General features: G+C 41.4%; 1 protein-coding gene across 2 annotated transcripts in view; it reads left to right on the forward strand.

Moving 5' to 3' along the window:
- Nucleotides 1–18,756, forward strand: part of LARGE1 (LARGE xylosyl- and glucuronyltransferase 1) — a 309,421-nt gene that overhangs the window by 178,808 nt on the left and 111,857 nt on the right. For both annotated transcript variants that reach the window (XM_028745321.2, XM_077935011.1), the window contains one exon: nt 8,625–8,796. In XM_028745321.2, coding sequence (XP_028601154.1) covers nt 8,625–8,796 — 172 coding nt within the window. The remainder of the gene's footprint in view (nt 1–8,624; nt 8,797–18,756) is intronic.

The following is an 18,756-nucleotide window of genomic DNA, read 5'->3' on the forward strand; positions in this document are numbered from 1 at the left end:
GGATCTCACCCAGCACTTCCCTAAGCTTTATGAAGTCGGCTTTCTTAAAGTCGAGAAATTGAGTCCTAGTATGCTTGGCTGCTCCTTTCCGCTGTATAGTAAACTTCAGAAGAGCATGATCACTCGCGCCTAATGATCCTTCCACTTCTACCCCACTAACCAGGTCATCAACATTGGTTAGGACCAGATCTAAAATGGCTGTTCCTCTTGTTGCTTCTCCCACTTTCTGGACAATGAAGTTGTCTGCAAGGGCAGTGAGGAATCTGTTTGACCTTATGCTCTTGGCTGAGTTTGACATCCAACAAATATCAGGGTAATTGAAGTCCCCCATTACTACTATCTCCCTTCCTTTTGCATGCTTGGCCATCTGTTCCAGGAAGGCATCATCTATGTCCTCCGTTTGGCTTGGGGATCTATAGTAAACTCCCACAATGAGGTCACTGTTATTCTTCTCTCCCTTAATTTTCACCCAAATGCTCTCACTTTGGCTTTGAGGTTCTAAATCTTGGATCTCTTCACAGGTATACACATCCCTGACATATAACGCCACTCCTCCTCCTTTCTTGTCTGGTCTGTTTCTTTGAAATAGATTGTATCCCTCCATTATTACATTCCAATCGTGGGATTTATCCCACCAGGTTTCAGTGATTCCTATTATGTCATATTTAGTTTGCTGTACCAGGAGCTCAAGCTCATCTTGTTTATTTCCCAGGCTTTGTGCATTAGTGTACAGACATTGAAGTCCATTAATCATTCCCCCGTGTCTCTTATTTAAGGATTTTTTCCTCCCACCACTAGGTCTGCATGCTCTTTGCTCCATTCGGTCTATGACATTTGGATGATCATCTTCATCAATTGATAGACTCCTACCTTCAGGAGCACTGTCTCCCTCCCCCACATTAGTCAGTTTAAAGCCCTCCTGATGAGGTTTCTGAGATTTTTTGCAAAAACATTCCTCCCAACCGTTGTGAGGTGCAGCCCATCGCTTGCCAGAAGTCCATCTTCAAGAAACTGCATTCCATGATCTAAGAATCCAAACCGTTCCTGTTTACACCATTTGCGAAGCCAGTTGTTCACTTCCACTATTTTTCCCTCTCTCCCTGGGCCACGTCGTTCAACTGGGAGGACAGATGAGATGACAATTTGTGCATTTAATTGCTTCAATTTCCTGCCCAGAGCCTCGTAATCTCTTTTGATCTTCTGGAGGCTATTGCTTGCAGTGTCATTGGTTCCCACATGAACCAAGAGGAAGGGGTATTTGTCAGTGGGTTTTATGATTCCTTGCAGTCGTTCAGTTACATCTTGGATCTTAGCCCCGGGGAGACAGCACACTTCCCGAGACATCTTGTCAGGCCCACAGATCACTGCTTCTGTTCCCCTCAGTAGGGAATCCCCTATCACCACCACACGCCTCCTCTTAGGTCTGGTCGGGGTTCTTCTGTGAGCTGTCCATTCCAAGGTCGCCTGGACATTCCCTGAGGACTGCCTTTGCTGCTCGTCTTCATATACCTGATCGACTGTAATGAGGGAGAGATCCTCAAATGGAGTCTGCTCTTCGTCTTCCATGGTAGGGGAAAGGACCTCAAAGTGATTGCGTATTTCTAAACAATCAGAGCGAACCCTGGGCCTCCTACTTCTTTGAGTCACGTTTCTCCATATATCTGGCTCCTGTGTTGGTGAACTAGCCACCTTCTCAGGGGAGTCCCCTGTCTCTTCCTTGGTGGAGACGGTGTGCTCTGTTGCTTCCAAGAAGAGTTCCAGGTCTCTAATTCTTTGGAGCGTAGCTACACGTTCCTCCAGTTGCTGGACTTTGTCTTTTAAGAGGGCAATCAACATGCAATTGCTGCAGGTAAAGCTGCCTGCAACCTTTGGCAAGATGGCAAACATTGCGCAGGAACCACAGGTGACTGCAGCTGTTCCCTCACCCTCCATCTTGAGAACGTGTCGTTGGGGGTGACTACAGTGGTCCTACAAGAAAACCCTTTTTGTTCCTTCTTCAGCCGCTGCCCTAAAGCTCTGAATTGTTTGATTCCCTAAAGCTCTGAATTGTTTGATTCCCATTTGTGTCATTAAAAAGAATTAGAATTGACACAGCTTTGTAGTTCACGGCTGGCTTAGATTGCAGAGATGAATTCGGCATTATGAACATGTTCCCAAGGGACCATTTGGCCTAGAGAACTTCCATAATAAGTTCAAGGTTAACCTCAGGAAAAAAGTGTCTGGTTTCACAACAGTGATTGACATACCTAAAAGAACAATCAGAAGTGACTCTCAGCCATGCATTGACATATTGCCATGGGTAATAGCCTGAGAGCAAAGGAATTAGTAGCTGTTTGAAGGTGACTCTTCTAATTCAGGGCAGGTATCATTTTCACAGCTTTCTCTGCTTTGTGCATGAATCTTCCACTGCAGGTGGTATTGTCACGCAATATTGTCTTTTCATTTAATAGACTAGGGAATGCTATCTAAAATTAATAAGCAAAATGTAGTCCTAAAGTGTATTCATACACAGACACAGTCTTCAAATGATTTTTTTCCACAAGCATGATCTGAAAATACAAAAATGCATAAAGATATTGAACCCATGTAATATGTAAGAACAATATATAGAGTGTGTGTGATTATAAACTTAAACTTAAACTTAACACATTGTATAACTAGCAGCCTTGTATCCCACTTTGCTTGGGATTTCTAGGAAACTAAAGAAACGGTTTTGAAACTAGTACAGTGGTACCTCGCAAGACGAATGCCTCGCAAGATGGAAAACTCGCAAGACGAAAGGGTTTTTGGTTTTTTGAGTTGCTTCGCAAGACGATTTTCGCTATGGGCTTGCTTCGCAAGATGGAAACGTCTTGCAAGTTTGTTTCCTTTTTCTTAAAACCGTTAATACATTTGCAACTCATAGCACGCGGTGTGGTAACCTTTTTTGAGGTTTTTGAAGACTTTGGTGATTTTTGAAGCTTTTCCAAAACTTTTCCGACACCGTGCTTCGCAAGACGAAAAAAATCGCAAGGCGAAAAAACTCGCGGAACAAATTAATTTCGTCTTGCGAGGCACCACTGTAGTTAAAATCAGTGCAGTTTTGAAAGTTTCAGCCCACCATCTAGTCATATACAAACATCAGTGAAAACCTTCTCCTTGACCTCAGGAACCGTCATGCAAAAATAGGTAATGCTAACTTAAGAGGGGTCCAAATGCATAGTAGACATACAAGCATCTTTCCAAAATATATCAAAGATGCATCATGTGATCATTATAATCAGTACAGGAAGAGAGTTCTTTACTTGGTGATATGTGACTATCTATGAACAGGAGACTTCTGGAGGTGTCCTGCTTGAACCAATATCATTTGTCAATCTGGTTCTAAAATCAAATTTGGGTCCTTAACATCCTTCCTGAATCCATCCAAATGACTCTTACTTGTGAAAAAGAAAAGAGATTCCCTCTGTTTTAAGAAATACTTCAACTTTGAATTCTTTCACATATAAAGCCCCAGTGAAACAGCAATTATTACAATGACTTATCAGCCTTTATTTCAATGAGTTAAGTTTCTCAGAGAGTTAATGTACCCCGGGTGGTGAGTCCCTGGCACCCCTGGAATCTTTCACTGCTCTGAGCTTCTAGTGGTGTGCAACAATATGATTGCTTGGTTTCAGGATCAAGATGTCTACAGGTTAATGTAATGTTTAGCATGAATAAATATTTCAAAAAAAAAAAAAAAGGCTTGCAAGAGAAGCATTTAATGCCTGAGCCCTGGGTGTCCTGAAACTGGAGGCATTTTTATTTATTTTCTTATAGGTTTTGCCAAATACAATACTTGTTTTCTTGATTGCATACATGGGTACAATTTATTATCCAATATTAAATTGCATTTCTTTTGTTCTCATTTCTATTCAGAGAAAGTAATGATAACCAGGAACCTCTGAGAGCTACCCCCAAATTTATTTCAAAGTAGCCAAATAATACATCTGTGATAAAGAGACAGGGAAGGATAAATTAAAGTGAGCTTCAAGGACACTTCATTTAAAAATGCATTTGTGTATGTGCTCATTAATAGTCTGCTATTATCACTTCTGCTGGAGTAGCTGACGCTGACAATATTCAGTGCCTTGCACTTTTCTTAGTTTCCCCAAGATCTTCTCTTGCCACTTTTACACAATTATTCATTGGCAAATGACAGTATTTATCTCTCTGCTATATTTGTACCAGTCCACTGTCACACTGGTGGTGACGGACAGCACATGCTCCAGGATGAAGGAAGCATCACAGGTAGGCAGGCAGTGGGGCAAGCAAGCTGAACTTGCAGTGGGGGGACAAGCAAGTGGGGGGACAGGGGGACAGAGGAGACAGAGCAGGCAAGCAATGGGGGGAGGGACCTCCAGCAAGAGGTTGGAGCAAGAATGTAGGTTGGACCTGCAATGGTGAAAGTGCTGAGAGTGAGGGCATTGCAGTGGCATGGGTGAGCAAGTAGGAAGCAAAGCAGGTGTGTGAGTTGGGCTTGCAGTAGTGGGGCAGGTCAAGCAAGAAGGGGTTGTGTAGCATGAAGTAGGAAAGTGAGCTGGGGTTTGCTGCAGGCAAATAGAATGAGAGGGTCACTATGGGCAAACTCCAAAGGACCCAACAACATCAAACATACCATCTCAGGCCTATTTAATTGCTCATCTTCTAACATTGTGTATGCCATCAAATGCCAGCAGTGTCCTTCAGCTCTCTATATTGGACAAACAGGCCAAACCCTACGCCAAAGGATAAATGGACATAAATCTGACATCAGGAATCACAAGACAGAGAAGCCAGTAGGAGAACACTTCAGTCTCCCAGGACATTCAATACAGGATCTCAAAGCAGCTGTCTTATTACAAAAGAATTTCAGAAACAGATGTGAAAGAGAAGTTGCTGAATTACAACTTATCACTAAACTGAAAACTATGGAGAGACCTGGTCTTAACAGAGATAGAGTGGTACCTCGGGTTAAGAACTTAATTCGTTCTGGAGGTCCGTTCTTAACCTGAAACTGTTCTTAACCTGAAGCACCACTTTAGCTAATGGGGCCTCCTGCTGCCGCTATGCCGCCGCTGCACGATTTCTGTTCTCATCCTGAAGCAAAGTTCTTAACCTGAGGTACTATTTCTTGGTTAGCGGAGTCTGTAACCTGAAGCGTATGTAACCTGAAGCGTATGTAACCCGAGGTACCACTGTATTGGATTCCTGTCTCATTACATATGCTAATCATCTGCATACTATCCCTTGCTTTTTCTTGTAGGACTAATTGCAGTCATTAACAGTCGTCAACAGGCTAACCATACCCATTGAGTCAATCACCCATCTCCTACTACCCTCCTGGGGGAAAAACCCCACCCCACCCTCCCACTATATATAAGAACAGCCATTCTTGGTGACACCCAGGATCTAAGTAGCCAAGCATCCTGTTTCCAGTAATGGTCAGCCATGTGCTTTCAGGAAGCTTCCAAGCAGGGCATGAAGCCAACACCTCTCTTGCTCTTTGCCACCCCCATCCAATGGTGTTCAGAAGCTGACTTTGCTGAAACAGGAGTGCATGTAATTCCTGGTATAACTATTAAACATGTCTCCTTGTGGTAATTTCTTCAAATATATAGACCTTGTATTGCTGCATCGTATGAAATGGAGCTGATTGTGCATACAAATCCTTTCGCAAACAGTATAATTGCATCTTACGCACATTTTACTTGTGCAAATTCAGTTCTACCCGCTCAACTCTGACGGTAGCCACAGCATTCCGGGCAACAGTTGCAAAGATGAGTTGCATGCTGCAGCAGAGGGAGATGGAGGAAGAAGATATCCTGGCTCCCATCCTTCTCTGGAGGAAGAAGAAACCCCAGCTGCGGAAGGGAGGAGAGAGGCTGATAGAGATGCAAGCAGAAGAAAAAAGCCAGAATGGAGCTTTTTTGCTCCTCCCTTCCATAGTCAATGGAACTAGGGTTCTCCTTTCTTCATCTGCCTCTGCTGCTTCCCCACTAATTTTGTAGCCCAGAGAGCTGGATGTCTTGTTCCTCTGGCAGTGGAGATGCAGAGAGGTCGGCCATGTGGGAGTGCCCCTTCCCTTCCAGCAGGCAACATTTGGCTATGAGTGAATTTGCATATCTGTGCTGCCTCTGGTTTGGAGCCCTTTTGTGAACTGCAATCACACTGTATGTGTGTATACAGACCATTTTTCACTTTCTTTTTGCAAAGCTCACATTTCTTTCATTTTAGAAAGTCCTCCTTTTAAACAAAACAACAACTGTATGGTTCTGTGCTCTGCTTTGGTCCCTAAAGCTGTGATGAAGAGGTCTGCCACTTATATTGTTCTTAGTGGACAACATGTTCATGGTGCAATAAAGTTCTATGCTTGGAGCTAAAATAGAGTACAAGATAAAAGGCAGGCCTTGTTAAAGAGTACAGAGTGAAATCCCTACAGTCAGGGACTCTTAGCCTTTTCCTGACCCTTTCGTCTAAATAAACTCTGGACACCAGTGGTAGCTTTTAATGAGAGAGAGAGTGGAGATGTTGAGGGGAAAATGAGGGTTAGAAGGTTGAGGAAGATGCTTGGAACTATACTAGATGGATGGGGATAGATAGATGTGAAGCAAGTATGTCAACTCTGCATCTGCTTAGCAAATGCTGCAATTAAGAATTACTGATTTTCTCAGTTACGTTCTCCAAAGTATAAATACACAAGGTAGTTCCTCAAAACTACCTCGTGGGAAGTGTCAAAACTGAAGTCTGACAGTGGAACATTGTGTCAGTAAAATTAGGCTTTGGGTGTTATAACATTGACATAATCTATAATGTACTTAAAAGCAGTAAACATTTGCTGATATAGGTTAGTGCCTGGTCCCAAAATATAACCATTCTTATCCCGTTGAGATAAGGTCTGTACTGAAAAGGTGACCCTGCTTGTCTTTTCCTTAAAGAATTAACCTTTCCCTTTTCATTTTTAAATGTAGGGCCAGCACCCTCCCCTAATTTAAAGCCCTTTGGTTTTCAGTTAGCATCCCAAAAGCATTGCAATGCAAATGATTTATTCTGTGTCCTCAGAATAAATGTTTAAACCTTGTTGTTTTCCTCTAGTTCAAATTCCAGGGCAGACTATAGTGGATATATGACTTTGGCATAATGGTGTATTTAATTTCCAGTGGTCTACAAGCACAATGCTTTCGTGATGATAATTCAGCACACTACAGGGCTACAGTTTACATCTTGCAAGGGTAGACAGAGTGATTCAGTTATAAGAAATTATTCTTGCTTTTAGGGATTCAGTTGTGTTTCAGACCATAAAATTGGCATGAATTTCAGATAACTATTTGGGTTCAGGGGTGGGACCAGGGCCCAATCTGCACTATACATTTAAAGCACAATCATAACCACTTGAAATAGTCATGGCTTCCCCTAAAGAATCCTGGGAGCTGTAGTTTGTTTGGGGTTCTGAAAGTTTTCAGGTGACTCATAGTCACTTGGTAGAGCTACAGTCCCTAGAATGGTTTCACAATCAATCCATGTTCCCAAGAACTCATGACTGTTTAAAGTAGCATCATGCTGCTTCAAAAGTATAATGCAGATGGGACCTATGGCTTTTGCATGTTTGACAGATGGAACCCCAAAGAAGCTTCAGGGGTGGGGGAGCCAGTGGTAAGGAGAGTTTACACCTTCTGGGGAATGTTCATTAGCCCCATCCCCGTGCAATTCTACATTTTGTGCCCTGACTTTCAGCCAGCTGTTCTTATTACCCCCTTGAGTTCATCCTGCTGCCACTGAGACCTACGAAGGGGGTGACAAGAGGCTTGCAGTGGTTGCTGCCTCTACTGGCATATAGCTATGTGGACCAAGCCATAAAATATGAGATTACTCCCAATTTTACTAAAACACTCATTGTTGGGTCTCTTCAAGATGGGCTTTGGAATCTTCTTCTGAAACTCATGTCCTCTCACATTCCATGTGGATCCTCTTGTCAACAAGTCTTTTAACCCACCTTTAGATGTTGCCACTGTAGTGAAACCTGCAAAGCTCAGGCATACAAATCTGGGCTAACCTATATGAGAAGCTGATATTGATGTCACCAGAGGTCGGTGGAACTCAAAGAGTCAGCAGCCGCCACCACCACACTATGGGGGTAGCTTTTGAATTTGGGCTTCAATATCCAAGCTTTATTTATTTTCCCCCCAAAGTGTGTTTGAGTAATGAAGGCATAGAATGTTGCATTTGGCTGATTGATTGATTGATTGATTGATTGATTGATTGAATTTATTAAATTTCTATACTGTCCTTCACCCGAGGATCACAGGGCATCTTACAACATAAAACACAAAAATACACAACATAATCTTAGCACCTTTGGCTGAGATCGTGTCAATGTGACAGTTTGTGGTTCTGCTTATGTGCAACTCTGGCTATTTTGGAGACCTTTGGAGTGTGCACAGAGCCCTTGTTCCTCCAAACAATTATCTGTATTAATCAAGGGTGACTGAGCAGCCCTTTTTTCAATTTCAAGGGCAAGCATTAGGAAGAATGCTGAGAAACCTGTTTTTTATAAGAACTACTATCTCTAATAAAGCTTGTCTTTTCCTTTCCTTCCTTCTCTCTTCCTTGTCCTTTCTGTCTATTAGTCTGAAGTGTCCTGGATACCCAACAAACACTATTCTGGGATATATGGGCTGATGAAGCTGGTTCTGACAAAGACTCTGCCTGCCAACCTCGAACGAGTCATTGTACTTGATACAGATATTACCTTTGCTACAGACATTGCTGAGCTCTGGGCTGTCTTTCACAAGTTCAAAGGTATTGTAATGCCTTACGTTTTCATACTTTTTGCTAACCATCCAGGACGTATAGAGAACTCTTTTGTTTGAGATGACTATTCTCTGCCTGCTGTTACTTTCCTTTCATAGTCTGCTGCCTATTCATTTACTGCCAACGGTAAATTAGAGTACCATTTGGGGGTGGTTCTGCATACAATATTATATTGTAGAACAGGATAAGTGGCAAGGTGTGAATGTGTGGTGGGGGTTGCATTGCTGTTGGTGTACATTGGAGACTAGGTCAGTGGAACTTTACAAAGAGAGAATTAATTGCTGGTGCAGGAGGAAGAGGCTATAGTGGAATACAGGGCTACCAACTAAGGCACAGCCAAGAAATCCCATAGCAAAATCAGAATGGCAACATGTACTCAAAATGCAGTGAGTGCATCAGTGTTAGGAGGGCGGCAGTTTCTTAAAAGAAGCTTAATGTTGTTTCCTATTGTGGCCTTGCAAAACAAATCAGTAGAGTTTTTCAAAGTAACTTTCAGAGTATGTTGACAGCAATAATGTGTATTGAAAACACAGTTCAAAAATAACCAGAGTTATGGAGCAGGTATCATGTGGCAATTTTTTTAAGAGTTCAGTTTTATTTGTGTTGGAAAAGCTAGGCTGAATCTCTTATGTGTATATTCCTACATGTATTTCTGCAGAGTAGATTAGACTGAGAACCTGGCTTAGCTAACATAAGTTACGAATGCAGCTTTGATTGAAACAGATCCAGTCATTTAGCATGTACTGCTTCTGTTAACTTAATGGTGAAGGCATCTGCAGGTAATAATGGTCATGTTCAAGCAAGTTTCCCATCATTTTCCCAATTTAGCTGCTTACCAACTGCATATTTTAACTACAGCAGGAGTCTGCATGGAGTTTCTGGAACTCATATTAACATTGTGAAACATATTTCTCATTGTTTCTGTTTTTGTAGGTACTAGGCTGTTCATCCTATCCTCCTCTCAGCTATTTTAATATTCACACTTTGCTTGCTTTGATTTTTTTCCTTCTTATTACAATGTCTGGCACTTTCATTACATTTGATTCTATAATACAGATATGAATTCTGTCCATCGCTGGATCATCACATGAAAAAATCTATCTTTTAGTGATTATTTTTTGTTTCTTTAGGCCTTCCTCTGCTTTCCTACTATAACATCTCATAGCAAGTTTAAAAGAACCTCTTTGGGACAAAGTGCTTCATGAAAAGTACTTAACACAAGGGTAATAATACTGTCCTTAGAAGAGAGCTCCTCCTCTGTAGGAGCCTGACTCCATATTCTGCTCCATCCTTCAGGGTAGTTTTGAAATCATTGACTTTCTTACCAGAATTGTTCAGGCACCCAATTGCTGGCTAGAATTGTCTTGTACAAAACCCTTGTCAGATTTGATATTGTTTGAGCAGATAAAATAATTTTCACAGCAGGTAGTGCAAGGAGGAATAGAATGTCTTCTGAGATGCTAAGAAGAAGCAATTTTTGCTCAGCCTGTTCAGATTTACATGAAAGACTCATGCTCTTTGGCATTTGAATGCTTGCAAATCATCCTAAATAATCCAACTGCAAATTATGATTTGGGATGGGAATAACTTGCGTTTTGCTTGAGAGTGTCGATGATGGAGCTAATGTTAGCCGGAACTAACAGCTACCATTCCCCCCTCGGCAGTGGCAAGCTCCCTTATAGTTGATCTCAGGCATGCTTAAGAAATTTGTACTTTGCAGATTCCTATGTGAAAAAGCCTGATACACACTTCTTGAACTAATGCAGTGACCAGAATTTAGTAATCCCCTAGATTTTGCCCAACCTCAAATATTCAAACACATAAAGAGAGTCCTACTGCACCAGGCTAAAGGCCCCTCTAGTCTTAACATCTTGTTCTTACATTGGCCAGTCAGATGCCTTTGTAACCTAGCACAACACTCTTGTCACTTGGGTCTCCCCACATTGGATTTTTGGAGGCATATTGCCTCCAGCAGTGGTGGCAGAACCTATCCATCATGACTAGTAGTCATTGATAGCCTTACCCTCCATAAATTTGTCTAATCTTCTTTTAAAGCTATCCAAATTGGTGGCCACCACTACCTTTCTTTAAAACACTTTTAACCCATCCTTCAGCCAGTAGGGCTGCAAGGCATCTTACAATCGTCAGAAATAAGCAAACCTCAGGCTTACAATCTGAAAAGGGATTGGAAGGGTGAATGGAAAGCAAACACAGGCACTAACTATTGTTTATGAAGCTGTTTGTCTGTTTTAGAGATTTATAGCCTCCCTTTCAACTAGGTCATAGACTGGTTTATAAAAACATCAAGATTTAAATGTTTTTTTTTTAATTATTCCAATTTTAAAAGAGCAGCAAAAAAAAAAAAAGAATAATACTCTTCAGATTAAAAAGACTGTATGTTTGTGTGGAGACTTCTCTTGACATCAAAAGGGCATAAATAAAGTAGAGGCCAAGTGAGTCTCTCATGGGAGAGCATTCTGTGGGCACCACTGCTGAGAAGGCCATTTCCCCTTCACACTTTCCTGTTACTTAAGATCATGTTGAAATTGTTTTTCAATCCACTAAAGTGAGGATGGCAAACCAAGTGTCCTTCAGATGTTGCTGGACTACAACTCCAGTCATCCCTGATCATTGGCTTTGTTAGGCGGGGTTGATGGGAGTTGGTATCCAACAACATATCAGGTTGGCTGTCTCTAAAATATTTCAGGATTTATTGAAGAAATAAGGCAGAATAAGTCCATGATGGTGGTTCACTTTCTTAGATGTTTGTGCAGAGAAGATTTGGGATCTTTTCTTAAGATGGTATAAGAAGCAGAAATCTCTTTGTTTATTTGTGTGTGTGTGTGTGTGTGCGTGCGTGCATGCATATGTATGTTTAATAATTTAGTTTTGGTGATCTTGTGATAATGAATGAGATCACCTAATGCACATGTGTTGCACAATTTGTGTGGACTGAATTCCTCTAAGCTGCAACTCCATCAAGTGGTAGAAAGGTTTATACATGACTTTCTAGTCGCTGCTCACTTCTCCATACTCACAGTATTTTTGAATGTTTGCTTCCAAGCCTGTTAAGCATGTCACCCTGGGCCCATTCCTTGTGTGAAGGGTTGGTTTTTAGCTGTGGATATAGGTCTGAGTAAGAGAATAGGTTGGTGTCTAGTGCTATAATGTAGATATCGATACTGCATTGGCATAAGGCAAAGAAATTCATCAAGCTCTGATCATGCACACCTGTGCTAATTTCTGCAGTGCTTTATGGGAGAACAGAAGTTTTCTCCAAATATTTTACTGTACAATTTGTTTTTGAGGAGCAGGTGGTGTTTCTACTGTCATTGAGAAGGTCATTGCACAGTAGGATCCACTGTGTACTTTACAGGAGCTGCAATTGTAGATGGATAAAATCCTCCGGCAGATACTGAGGTTCTAAGCCACAAAACTAATGGATCTGTGGGTTTTCTTTGTGCTGGTGTGATTTGCATGGGCAACCCATATTTCTGTTCCTCTGAGCCTCATATAGAAGTCTGTTTAATCACTCCCAGTTGTCTAGTGGCAGCTGACATATGTTATCCTTGCTCCAGTTTGCCAGCTGACAGAGACTGACGGGATTACAGCCATTTTTATATGAGAGCAGCATTCCAGAAACACATGAGAGAAGGGAACTATTATAGATGGCAAGTGCAGAAGAGCCAGCTTTAGTCTACATGCTGTAATATTAAATAGAGAGGTGGAGAAATATTACACCCATTCTATTCAGGAAAGCTACGACCATATAGCCTAAATAACCATAGTTCTTGAGTTGTGGGGGGCAGGGTATAATGTTTTGAAATCGGTTGCTTTTTGCAGATGATGCTACAGCATATATAAAAAGTAGAACCTTCAAATTCGTAATGTGTCAGTGTAATTGCATATACGCTAGTAGGTTTCAAAACTAATCCTAAGTAGCTCTATACACCCCTAATAATTTTGAATCTCGGCTACAAAATTAGCTTTCACCAACCTAGAATCCCTCCTGGTACTCCTGGCTGGGGCTGCTAATGGGAGCTGAAGTCCAAAACATCTGGAAGTGTACCAGGTTGGTGAATTTCTGTTGCAAAAAAGGAATGCTTTTCGGTTTTTCAAGAAGATAACTATGAATCTGGTGAGTTTAAAATAGAGAGGAAGTTCAAGAGCAACTGTGAATATCTGTCTACACCCTCATCAAACTTGCAGCATGGATATGATTTATTGTTAACACTATATGCCATTCTTGGCCAATGTGTTGGGACAAAAACAGCTTTTATTTTGAATTGGGGTTTTTTAAGGCAAAGGGCGGCACTGCCCTGGCCCAGTTCTGTAGCTTCCCTGCTGTAAATATTGCTATGTTTTTCATCTGTATGTTACTTGCATATTTTAGGTGGTTTTATCCTACTTCTTAATATTCTTAATGTTCATTATTTTGTAAGTCACTCTTGAGTTTGTGAAAAAAGGCACTAATAAAAATAACAAGCAACAATAATTATTTTTTTTGTGAAATAGACCAGAAGAACAGAGAGAAAAGGCAGCATTGAAAATAAATAAATAAATAAATAAACCCATATGCATGGCAATGGGCATTACAGTGGTACCTCGGGTTACATATGCTTCAGGTTACAGACTCCGCTAACCCAGAAATAGTGCTTCAGGTTAAGAACTTTGCTTCAGGATAAGAACAGAAATCATGCTCTGGCAGCGCGGCGGCAGCAGGAGGCCCCATTAGCTAAAGTGGTGCTTCTGATTAAGAACAGTTTCAGGTTAAGTACGGACCTCCGGAACGAATTAAGTACTTAACCCAAGGTATCACTGTACTCAGCAACATGGCACCAAGTGAACATTCAAGGGAGTCCCAGACAATCCAGGCTCTCCATTTTAATAGTAGACTCAAGGCTATTTAAATACCCTTCCAAAGCTTTTATACATAAATTTCTATTTAACTCCTATGTATTGAAAACCTTCCCGCACACCCACTTAAAAAAAGAATTAGATTTAAGGTCATCTACACAGCTGGTGATGCAGGTTGGTGTTGTTGTTGTCTTAAAGACAAAAGTACTGACATCCCAGTGCTTCTATCTTCCCTGGATAAACACAGGCTACAGAACCTGTTTGCTTTGCGCAGCAGCTCAAACAGTAATAAAAATCTGTACTGACATCATAAATACCAGAAAAGGTCACCAGCGATTTGGGTGCAGGCACAAGTGCCCAAAGCTGAGGAAGGATTGGCACATAGTCAGTCTGGAACTTTAAATCCTTAAGCTCCCAGCAGGTGGGGGCATTGGTATATTGCTCTTCAGAGTGCCTAAGGTAACAATCTCACTATGTGAAGTTTTTGCAGCTCTTTTGGAAGGAATAAAGCACATTTTAAAAGCCTGCTTGATGGTATTCTTACAGGGAGCGTTACTGGCATGAAAGTTGCTGTGAAACAGCCTTTGCAGGCCTGCAAAATAAATTCATCTCTACAAAGAAGGTCATACATTTGCCCCTGGGAATTTGACACCAATTGTGTTAATGGCCGACTTGTACAATTGGATCTGCCTAGAGAAAAGTTCCAGAAGGATCAGATCTATCAGACAGCAAGCAGTAAGCAGCACTGTGTCGGGTCTGGCTCTAGGTAGACAGACAGGGAAGAACTAAGAACAGGGCCCACGGGAGCTTGTTGGGCACGCAGAATGGTTCAGACACCTGGAATGAAGAACAAAACCATGATCCATGTATCATGTGGCTGTGATTCTGCAAGTATTTCATTTAACTATATAAAGTCCATTGGTCAATGAAATTTACAATTGGCCTGGCAATGTGCAATTTATCCTGTCCCTGGGCGTGGGGCCAAGTGCCGTCATTGGTCAGTTGGCCCCTCTCCCAGGGGAACACCCAAGATTTGCCACCACCATAGGCCAATATGTGGCAGGCAGATGATCCAGCTGGCCATTCATTGGTTCACTGGAGCGGCTCGAAGCCTGTCTGCAAAACCGCCTGCCTAGAAGGGCAAATGGACTTCCCTCAAACACATTCGGAAAACCATTGAATGTTAATCAGCCAAATCCCTGGTTGAAGAGAAGCTTTTTGGGCTGGTGCCTAAGGATAGGTAATGAAGGGGCCAGGTGAGCCTCCTTGGCTCTACTCTGCTTCTGAGTAGACATGAATAAGATTGCACTCTAGGCTAGAGGTATCAATGCTATATTTTGTCAGCAATAAGAACCTCCTTATTGAGTGAGATGGGCGCACAACCCCAGAGTCTGGCAAGACTGGCCCGTATGGGCAGGGGTACCTTTACCTTTTAGGAGGTGTTTTCTTCAATGATGGGATATGCAGAATTAGCAAGTTTATCTGGTAAAATCAGTTAATGAAAGTTTTCAAGAAGGAATGGAAAATGCTTGTAGATTATTTTTAAAATTACTGTAAATATGTTAGCACGCTAGCAGGTTTGGAGTAAGTTCATCAGTACAAGTTATTTTGAGAATAAAGCTGAGGGAAAAAAGAAGGTATAGATTACTTATAATATGCAGCAGCAAAAGATAATCATGAGAAAACCACAGAAGGGTGGGAGGGAAGTTGACTTTTTACGTGAATGTTTGATCAATTGTATTTTATTTGTCAGAAATTATAAACATTAAAAATGTTTTCTTCAGAGTGAGATTAACAGAACAGTTCCTTCATTGCCCTTTGAACTGACGTAGAGAGATTGTTTATTGAAAATATTTGTCTCCTGTCTGTACAGTAATAAGCACACCACCCAAGGTAGCTCAGCAGTAAAACTATCCAATAATAGCAATACAAAAGAAAAGATAAAATATGGCTTTTTAATGTTATGAGCTGTGTGTGTGTGTGTGTGTGTGTGTACGCACGCACGCACGCACGCACACACAAAAAACCTTCAATCAGGAAGTAGTTCCAAAACCTTCAAGCTACTACTGAAAAGGTCCTCGTCCAATGTCCCAACAAGACACAACTTGGGTAGTGGTGGCATGTGAAGCAGAGCATCTCTGGCATATTGTAATAATTGAACAGGCTTATATGAGGTAAGGCAGTCCATTAAGTATCCTGGTCATAGACTCCTGGAACAGCTCTTGACTGTAGTTAGGGCTTTTGCCATTCAGGGCCCTAAGTACACTGGTACATCTTTGTACCACCAGCACTCCTGCCTCTGAAAGGTGCAACTGTACAGATCAGCATAATAAGTAGCCCCATTAAGGAAATTAGTAGCACTTCACATTTGAGAAAATCTTCATATAATACATCCCTTCGATCTTGCTCTTGCATGACTGAAGTTAATTATAAGATAGTTTCAATTCAGCCAAAGTGCCATTCAGGTAAATAACTAGCAATTCTTCCCCTTTTAAAGTAATTTCAGTGTGTTTACTGTAATCTCATACAAATAATTTTTCAACAACCTTATAATGCGACTTCTGTGCCTGTGAACTGAACTTCAGTTTCCATCTAAGATCACATATAAATAAATGGACTGAAATTTAGTAATTTAGTATATAAATAGTTTCTAACCAGAGCAATCAGTTTGTGTATTAAATTCTATTACTGGGGAAAATATGAGCAATAATAGCTTACCTAGCCTCCTGTAATACAAAATCAGTCAGAAATAGGTTATTTTCAGTTGTAAATAATTCATTGTGCATGTTTAAAGGCTCTAACCTTCAGCGAGAATGCAATCTTTCTTTAGGAAAATTGCTAAGAAGCACAGATGGATACCATCAAGGATTTTAATTGGTTATTTAAATCACAGTTAAAACTGGTGATTTAAATACAATCCGCCATAGTTTTGACAAGATAAAATTCATTTTCTTCAAGGAGCTCTGCTAAGTACTTTCAGATGTTCAGAACTTGGCTCCAGGTCCACATGGGAGCTTCCAGAGCTGATTTGTTTTGAAGTAGTCTTCACAGGGCAGTGTGCCTTTAGGATTTGGGGCAAGGTTTGTTGTGAGAGGCTACGTAAGGTGGCCAAAATGAAATAGAATTGACTATGCCTGTGTACTTTACAATTCACTAATGGATTGTCATTTTTGCTTTAATTTAAATATTGTATGCTTTGCAGTGCCTTTCTGAACACTGAACAGAATTCCATGTAGAGATTCAAAATTTTTTGCATTTAACTGGCAAGAAAAGAGAGAAAAGTAATATAAGACATCTTCTGTAGCAGACAAACTGTAGCTGAATCATTTTGACCAGCCAGTCCTGGGTGTACAATAACAGAATTCACCTTATGCCACTTCACATCTGCTTAGAGAACTCCATGACTGAGTAGTATTTAAGTTTCAAAACTCCTGGAAGACTATCAAAGAAAAGAAAAATGCAATGCCATGTGTTTGATGTTTCACATACTGATAACCAACCTGCTGCCTTCCAGATGTTGAGGACTACAGTTCCTATCATCCCTCGCCATTGCCCATGCTGGCTGGGGCTGATGGGAGTTGTAGTCCAAAAATATATAGGGGAGGCATCACAAGTAGACACCTTCACCATATTCACTGCTAAAAACATTCTTGTTTAGACAAGCCTCCCCAAATGCTTAGAAAGCTGGTGTAAACTTTAACCTGTTTTCAGTATTGTAACTCATCCTACCCTAACCTGGTGCCCTCCAGCTACAGATGGGAACTACAATCCAGGACACCTGGATGGTATCGGGCAAGGGAAGTCTGCCGGTAGCAATGCAGCTTTCAGTTGCCACATTCCCATAATTGTTATGGGTTGTTCAAGAGCACTTGCTATGGATAAACAGTGGTGCCTCGCAAGACGAAAAGAATCCGTTCCGCGATTCTCTTCGTCTAGCGGTTTTTTCGTCTTGCGAAGCAAGCCCATTGACAGCTTAGCGGATTAGCGCTACAGCGGTCTAGCGGCTTTTAGTGATCAGCTGTTAAGCGGCTTATCAGCGGAACAGCTGATAAGCGGCTTAGCGCCTTAGGAAAAGGGGGGGAGCGGAAAAAACCCGCAGGGACTCGCAAGATTTTTTCGTCTTGCGAAGCAACCCCAAAGGGAAATTCGTTTTGCGAAGCGCCTCCAAAACGGAAAACCCTTTCGTCTAGCGGGTTTTCCGTCTTGCGAGGCGTTCGTCTTGCGGGGCACCACTGAATTTGTCCATCTTTTTGAGAACAGAGAATTGTGTGTCCTGGTCAGCTTTTATCTTCTTCTTCCTCCTCCTCCTCCTCCTCCTCCTCCTCCTCCTCCTCTTCTTGGGGTTTAATTAAAAAGGATTTTGAGAGGCAGCAAAATGCAATAGCAGATACAGTTGTTACTTAAAAACCTTGACATAGGAAGGCAGTTTTATAGAAAGCATAGTGTTTCATATGATCTCTGAGATCTGAATTAAATATGTTAAACAATGTGTCTAGGCAAGCAAAACAATAAGCAAAAGAAAGAACTTTGACAGTGCACAGATATTGTTGTTATTAATTTACTACAGGAACTAATATTCCAGGGCTGGTCACAACAATTTAAGACGCAACATCAAAAGCAGTTTAAAACAAGTTACAAGAATAGGGTGGGTCCTAAAAAATAAACATTTCAAGCGTCAAAGACTAGGCAAACTCATTGCCACAATATGTGTTGGTGGATATACCTTAGAATTCCAAAGCAGATTGGACACATTCATGGAGGATAGGTCTATCAGTGGCTATTAGCTATGGTGCTTATATAGGACCTTCAGATTCAGGTGCAGAAACACTGGTAGGTGGAAAGCAACAGCACATGCCCTATGTGGTCTTCCTTGGGCATCTGTTTGGCCACTGTGGGAAGCAGGATGGTAGACTGGACAAACTTTTGGTCCAATGTGACAGGGCTCTTGCTCTGATTTTTTTAGGATACCACAGATTGCTAATTCTGTGGTATGCAATGAAGGGCCAGACTATCCACAGTTTATCAGGCTGAAAGATGGAACCCTCATGCCCTTCAAAGAAAAAAAAGTATTTTTTCTCTCTCCCCCAACTG

The sequence above is a fragment of the Podarcis muralis genome, chromosome 10 (assembly GCF_964188315.1).
Source record: "Podarcis muralis chromosome 10, rPodMur119.hap1.1, whole genome shotgun sequence".
In the NCBI taxonomy this organism is placed as follows: domain Eukaryota; kingdom Metazoa; phylum Chordata; class Lepidosauria; order Squamata; family Lacertidae; genus Podarcis; species Podarcis muralis.